Consider the following 7,947-nt stretch of genomic DNA (forward strand, 5'->3'; position numbering starts at 1 on the left):
TGAGCTTTGCAAATTGCCGCGGCTGCTCATTAAATACTTTGTGGACGTTTCCTCAATAAGCGGCCCTATCTTTGGACAAAGAGAGAGTGTGTGGTTCTGCACTTGGAGATCACTCGCTGTCGTCTTGTGATAGTTGTTGGGAACGATTCTTTGTTTATAATAATAATAATAATATAACGGTGAACCTCTACCCGGCGGGGTTCAATCTCACTCGCCGGTGGGTGTTGGTGTTAGGGGGGGGGGGGGGTGTAGACGGGTCAGAACAATATTAGTGGTGGCACGTTTGTTTGTTTTTGAGCGGCTATTTAAACCAGTCGGACCACGCCGAAGTCAATTTGGTTACTCTTTGGAGACTCAGTAGATCCATGGAGGTAGGACCCGAGGTGATTGTCAATCTGTTCGACAGACAGTGGAGAAAATGATATTTAAAAAAAATGGTGGCAGCATGCATGTTGGGGTACACCACGATGTCTGACACACAACACATGATAAGTAGATGGCACCATAGATTAAGCTTTGAAATAATCATTTAATATAATTATGTGCATATGATGTATGCATGATGTGTGTATCCATGCATTACTCAGAAACCCCTATTGTTAATGGAAAAGTCCAACGGCATATCTGCAGGTGCACACGGCATGGAACACCTCTACCTCCATGGATGGGCACACGTACTGCGTAACAAGATGGCTATTTTTAGCTACGTGGTGACGTCATTGTGCTCGGCCTGGTGGCATGTGTGCGGGATATCCGTGGTGTGTTTGTGCTAAATGCAAATTTATGTGTAAAAGACTCGAGCACACAGTTCGTGCATAACGTGTACGGGTGTGTATGTGTTTTATACGAGGGTTCAGAGCATATTGTGTGTCCACAGCACACAGCAACCCAAACGCCATTTTGTAACATTTGGGGCGCGTATAAGTGGAGTCGTGGACACTGTCTCTGTTCGTTTTGAGGAAATTTTAGTAGAAAAACTCACAGGAGTTTTTGCAATGTATGGAGGAGGAAGTAGGGGGAAGTGTCCAGAAAACTGGCAAACAGCCGAAATCTTGAAATGGATTCAAGACAACGACCATTCCAAAGGAGATATTAAAAGTAGAGTAATGGGGGTCGTGCAAGCCAATGACTTGGACGGCCACACTTTGAAGCAACTGGTGGCTGAAAAAGACGAGATTCAAAATCTGTTCCCAGCACTGAAGGAGAGACTGGCGTTTAAGTCTATGCTCAGGAATCTGTTCAAGGTAAAAAAAAAAAAAAATCAATTAACCCGATCCCGAGTGAGATTTTTAACACACAGATAGATTGGCCATCCTCACTTGGTGTGTAATGTGTATTCAGTGTGCTCTTTCAACTTCGTTTAAATAATATGGTAGCCATGGGACTGTGTTTGACTGTGATATGAAAGATAACATATTATTCGCACTTAAATCACTGTACTTTTAATGTTATATTGTGGTGATAATAACACAATATAAACATTCAAATTGCATTATCTATCAACTCACCCAAAATGGTTTAGGCTATGATCTAACTTTTTATTTCTTTATTATAGAAGCCCCGTCTTGATAAATAAACTACAACAACTTAGATTTAAGAAAATTGTATACACTTTGTACCAAAACTGCCATAACCTATTATACGCATAAAAACAATAACAGCTAATTTTTTTATTGCAGTATAGTGTTTATGCTCTTTTCAATTTATTTACCGACAAAACTACAAATTGTGCCAGTAAAAATTCAATTTGTAAACGGATGTAACTACAACTTGTAGGTAGTCTGAGGCCCCGATAACAAAACAGGACCACTAAATATTATTACCTGTGCCAGATTTTGTGCGATCATTGTTGCAAGTTCTTGAAAGACGGTCAGTGACAAAATTAGGTAACTCGACGTTTTGACCATGCTCCCACTGGTTGTATTCAGGAGTATGAAAGCATTTAAATATTATGTGCATCTTATTTAAATATTTTTACAGTGAAACTAATTATATGACCTTAACAACTTTTTTTGTTATATGATAATTTAAAAGATGTTGATTTTTTGAATTTGTATTTCGTTTGTTCAATGTCAACAGGAAGTGGGTAAGGTGTTATCAATTGAACCGCCTAGCAACCTCGTCCCCAAGCATTCACCGCCCGCTCCCGTGATGGTAGCATCCTACCCTCATAAACTACAACCCGCAACCTCGTTCCCTCCTCTCCAAAACAGTATTCGCTTCCCGGTGGTCACCACACCAACAAGAACATATCTCCCCCGAGAAGGAGGACCAACGCTTCCCGGCCGCCCCAGACTCCATCGTCCAGTGGACACGCATCAAGTGACGTCACAAAAGAGAATATTCATGGATAGGCCACCAATTGACTCAGTTTTGCCAAAGAAAATAAGGGATTTGATACACACTGAGAAAACCTTCACTTTGCCATCGTCGGTTCCTTTCTCCGTGAATACCTCCTCACCCATAAACATAACCACTCAGCCACTGTACTTTAACAGTCAATCTATGATGTCTCCTCCACAAGCAAAGAGGCAAGCACTCTATCACAATGTCACCTCACCACCACCCATCTCTCGAAGTATCCCCTCATCCTGCTCTGCCCCAACTGTCACCCAAACTGGCACCTCAATTCAGCTCCCTACCACTCCTCCTCAACCCCCGCCACAGAAGTCGCCTCAAATAATTTCCTCAGTCACTTCGTACGGCCTAGGTGTTGTACCAAGTGAAAAAACTCCTGCATCCAACTCATGGCTGGTCAGTAGCAGCAACAACTCGGAACCAAAAGTCTGCCCTACAGACTCGTCCTCCGCTGGATATTGTAGATGTATAAACTATCCGGCTCCAATCCCAGACTTTGAAGACGATATCCTGGAGTGCATGGCGAAGACGGGAGGGATTCGTCCTGTCGTGAGAAAGAGGATCATGCGGGACGCCTCCCAATTCTATGTCAGCATTACCATGGGGCAGAGACTCAACTCCAATGATTATGCCAACATTGGACGCACAATGATTGAAAAGTTCCCGGCTTTGTCGTGTGGAGGTCTGATTCCTTGGGTAAGTTGTTTACAAACATTGCTGGGCCAGAATTTAGAATTTGGGACCAGGGACATTTTGTTGTGTTTTAATGACAAGTAGCACCGACGCCCGACCATCTGACGTCACACTTCAAGGCCAGTGAACCTAGAGCCCGGGTTTCGGATCACCTTCGACCTCACATCATTTCACATGGCCTTCATTGTTCTTGGTGGGGAATTACAGTTAAATCCCCTTGACATCAAAGATGGCGGCAAATGCGAGCCGCGGGTGTGTGACGTCAGAAATTCGGTTTATGATGCACTCGAACCCAACGTAGATAGCAATACCATTAAAGGCATGTTCGTAAGAGAAATAAATCAGTTTTTTCTGCAATTTATAATGCCCTTAAAAATTATGTTTTGTTGTGCTCAATCAAAACGAATTGTACCTGGTAAAGTCTGCTGCCACCTAGCGGTTGAGAGATGTTTATAGTTATGATAAAACAAAATCCACCTCGTACAATTATCGCATTATCAAATGGTTTCTTCAAGATAAAGTAACATTATAAATACACATTTTATTGACACAGTGGCATTTTTATTATTTCTGTGTGACTCTTTTAAATGACGGTGTCCCATATTCTGTCCGCTGTAGATTCGGTCCCCCAATGGAAAGTTAACATTGGCTGGCTCTTGAGGAGGGTCCTAACTCGGAACAGGATTAACCCTAATCCTAGCGTTTCTATGGTTCTTCTTAAACGCCATTTCGGTCCAAATCCAGCAAAGTCCTATAATATGTCAAGTCTATATGCACACATGTGATTTGGAAGGACCAAAATGGCTTCTAATCGCAAGTTTTCGCCCCTTTTTCAATTATACGAACGGCTTTTGGCTACGACTTAAGAATATGGTTTCAGAATATACTCCTCAACTAACTCGCAGTCTAGCCAAAGCCATAGTCAAAGTTGGTGTGGTAGACATGGCTTAACATATTCTCTCATACATTTCCCATCATCAGGCACTGTTCAACAAAAGTCTCAGCCAATGCATCCGAAACCTTCGTCGCCGTTTGAAGAAAATCAACGGGGGATTCGAGTCACTGAACAAAGCAGGAGACGACCTCGAGTCCGGGAGTGCTGTTACGTTCGACCCCATTGATTTATCAGATGAAGAAATTGGAGAAGGGGAGGAGGATGGAGGACAAGATGTCTTCTTCATCAAGGAAGAGATACCTGTTTGGACTGAGGATCAAGTGCAGTAGACGTTTATCACTTCAAGAAATATTTCTGAGTCGGAGCTGACTTTCTGAGTCGGAGTTGACAAACTGGGTTTCCGGTCCAAAAAACAAGACTCAATGTTTTCATTTCTTGATCGTTTACAAAGTCAACTGATCTGGATTCAGAGTCAGCTCTGCTGATATTCCGGGTTGGTTTAACCGAGGTCAGAGGTCAGGAAGAGACTGCAGTCGAACCAACCATGCATGTTTAGAGCGCCGCGCGGGTCCATTTTATGGACCTATTTTTATGATAGGGGTATAGCACTTAACTTCTTTCTTTAAAAAAACTGCATAAGCTTTCGTACATAGCAACATCTATTGCGTCGAATGCAATGATGGAGGGCACAAGCCAAAATAATGTACATTCTACAAGAAATAGTCAATGATTCCTATGTCGAGCCAGTGAGCAGTCACTATTAAAGACCATCTATTTGTGGTAGTTGGACAGGAAGCAATCATCAATAAAGTTCATGTTCTTTGTCATATTTTGTTCATCAGCTTCCCTCGTTTCATCCGTCTCTTACTTTCTTTGTATATTATGATTTATCATCTCTATGAAATGCGGACTTGTTGGTGATTACGTCAGTACACGCATGCCGACATCTGCATGCACGCCCAACGTTTCACTCTTCTGGCTTCAATCCCTTTCTGTTGATCATTCTGTGTACACAATTTGCATTATACAACCAAAGAAAGGGAAATGTGCAAACTGAAAAGTGTTTAAAAAATCATTGGACACGTATATATAGCAGGGAACGTTTGAGCTATGGCATTGGTCCACGCAGAGCAGGCCCAGTCAATAATCTGATATCACTTCATTGACCCATGTATATGATTGACCTCAGTGAGGCGACTGTTCTTGGCCCAATTTCAAAGAGCTGCTAAGCACAAAATTCTGCTAAGCATGACATGTCTTCCTTAATAAAAACAGGATTGCCAACCACATTTCCACGTGATTTTCAGGATAAGCAAGCAACAGCTGAGTACCAGTAACAAGCAATTTGCAACAATTACAAATTTGGTTGGTAATCCTGTTTTTATCAAGGAAGAAATGTCATGCTAAGCAGTTTTGTGTGTGCTTAGCAGCTCTTGGGCCCTGGCCTTGGACAACTTTTTGTTATGTGTCTTATCTGAGAACATGTCCAGAGAGCGTGCTGAAAATTCCCGTCTTACGTCATCCAGATAGCTAAGCACGCCTACTGGCGATAGCTGAGGCCCTTTTCGAAACCACGGCTTCAGCTCCGGATTCTGTTCAGGTTGCTTGGCCCGCAGTTGTTTTGGCAATATTGCGCGTGCTTTGCGTATACGCACTCAGGGCTTCAGACGAAAAGACGGAGCCTGAAGCTGAATTAAAATGTAAGCCGTGGTTTCGAAAAGGGCCTGAGACTGTAACAGTTGAAGCGAGCGCTCTAATATTATTTTCTAACTGCCGACTTGGACTTTGGACAAGACCAGTGTATCGTACATCGATACATTATTCTAAACGTTTATTCCTGGTCTATTGAGGTTGTGCTGGTGGGGGTTATATGACTTCGTTCTTGTGACCATCAAACACGAAGATGAGCGGCGAAATGACTTCGGATGCCGGAAATATCCAACAGGAAACTGTTTTGAGTAATCCAGCTCCAACTAGCGTTGTTCACCCGTTACCAGTTAGTATACATATAATATGAAACATAGATGCATTCAGAGACGGTCTCATTAAAGGCACTGGACACTAGATTGGTAATTGTCAAACACAAGTCTTCTCACTTGGTGTATCTCAACATATGCATGAAATAACAAACCTGTGAAAATTTTAGCTTGATTGGTCGTCGGAGTTGCGAGATAACTATGAAAGAAAAAACACCCCTGTCACACGAACTTGTGGGCTTTCAGATGCTTGATTTCGAGACCTCAAAGTTTAAACTTGAGGTCTCGAAATCAGAAACTAGTGGAAAATTACTTCTTTCTCGAAAACTACGTCACTTCAGAGGGAGCGGTTTCTCACAATGTTTTATACTATCAACCTCTCCTAATTACTGGTTAGCAAGTGATGTTTTATGCTAATCATTATTTTGAGAAATTACCAATAGTGTCCGCTGCCTTTAAGTCACCTGAGGACAAGTCTATACAATAATGTTTCATCGTTGTGACAATAACTATTGCGTGTCTTTTTATATTTTCATTTCGGTAAGCGTCTTTTGTTGCAGACAAATTCATTACTTTGTGCATTGGGAAATTCCCAATGTGTAGGCTCCCGGTTTGGAAGTATGATGGGTGGGTTCCCTCTTCATACTTTCTAAGCCAGAAAATTATAACGAGTTTTTAAAGCTCTTTTGCTTTATTAGGCCTAACCGTTAGTTGTTACTGAAATAAGGGATTCCTATTCAGAGATTAACTCATTAATTCACTGACTTGAAGTCGATTCCAATAATGGTGCATCTTGTCCAATGCATCCACACCCATAGTTTCCTTTAAGTTTTCATCTACTCTCTAAATGTAAAAGAGTGAAAAACACCACTGTTTACATTTCGAGCTGTCCCTTATATGGCTCTTCAAAAAGAGTGGTGGTTATTTCACTCGAGTGGTTTCATTCTATAGGACAGAGTGAAAAATCACTCAAAAAGATGCAAACTTCAATCTAAAAGAGTGGAAGACCACTCGAAAAAGGGTTGTCCTTCATATTATAATATTATGCTTCTATGTTTGCATCTTCAAGTCAGAAGGTTGACCCTATACTCTTCAAGATCTTTCTATGCCTCAGTGTCTATTATCAGAGCCCGTTGGAATAATGTCTTCCCATTACCAAGGGATCAGGCCCTGCGCTTGACAACTCTGTGCATGGACCCCGATTCGAATCCCACCTCAGTTAAGAGCCCGGTGTCGATGCGTCTTCAGTCCCTCCCCCCCCCCCCCCATATTATTTGTGGGGTTTTCTTATATTATATTATCTTGTTATTCGGGTGTGTAAATTATACGTAATTTATCTGACTATGTAGATGATCTGACAATCAGCCTTCAAGAGAGCCGTGAACCTTGTACCTAACAACCATAGAGCTATAATAGCTCTATTATGCTAACAACAGAAACAGTCGGCCATCTTTGGTTTCCTATAATAGTACTAGCCAAGCGTAATGTGCAGTGTTTAATGTTTAATGGTTTAATATCACTCGTCACGAAGGCTCATCGCAAAATAATTTATCAGGAAACAAACATAATGCCATAATCCTCCTCCGTGTGGAGTGAAATATAACCATTTCAGATTTGCTTTTAATAAAAAGAGGTAATCTATCAAATTGACAATTCAACAAGACATGCAATAAAACCAGTCAAATCATCGAGTACAGATTAGGAATGTTTAAACCTCTGACACCATGGATTAAATTTTCACATTTCGTTTATTCTGTTTGTAGAGCAACTCCCAGGAAAGCGAGGCCTATCATGCTCCACTATAGCCAATAACCCAATGGACAGAATTAGACACTGAAGAAAGAAGTTTCAGGGGTTTGGGAGGAAAATCCCATGAGAATTATTTCATGGACAAAACTTACTGAAAACCCAATCCATAGTTCCCCGGCGTGATTCGAACCGGGGTTCTAGCGGTGGAAGATCGCTAGAGATCCCAACGCCAATCCGACCACCAATCCCCTCCATAACGGCTCGATTTTCAAGAAC

At 41.8% G+C, this 7,947-nt stretch overlaps 1 protein-coding gene across 1 annotated transcript; it reads left to right on the top strand.

The window, feature by feature from the left end:
* The first annotated feature begins 774 nt into the window (after positions 1–774).
* Positions 775–4,737, top strand: LOC117303832. The gene is made up of 3 exons (XM_033788217.1): positions 775–1,244; positions 2,080–3,054; positions 4,033–4,737. The coding sequence occupies exons 1-3, from the start codon at positions 996–998 to the stop codon at positions 4,273–4,275; spliced, it is 1,467 nt and encodes a 488-aa protein (XP_033644108.1). The 5' UTR covers positions 775–995; the 3' UTR covers positions 4,276–4,737.
* The last annotated feature ends 3,210 nt before the right edge of the window (positions 4,738–7,947 follow it).

The sequence above is a fragment of the Asterias rubens genome, chromosome 20 (assembly GCF_902459465.1).
Source record: "Asterias rubens chromosome 20, eAstRub1.3, whole genome shotgun sequence".
Lineage (NCBI taxonomy): Eukaryota > Metazoa > Echinodermata > Asteroidea > Forcipulatida > Asteriidae > Asterias > Asterias rubens.

Bases quoted from the DNA above. Each gene is read 5' to 3' on its own strand.
- LOC117303832 (XM_033788217.1), top strand. From the start codon at position 996: ATGTATGGAGGAGGAAGTAGGGGGAAGTGTCCAGAAAACTGGCAAACA. The intron at 1,245-2,079 runs GTAAAAAAAAAA...CAATGTCAACAG, and splicing joins TGCTCAGGAATCTGTTCAAG to GAAGTGGGTAAGGTGTTATC. The intron at 3,055-4,032 runs GTAAGTTGTTTA...TCCCATCATCAG, and splicing joins GTGGAGGTCTGATTCCTTGG to GCACTGTTCAACAAAAGTCT.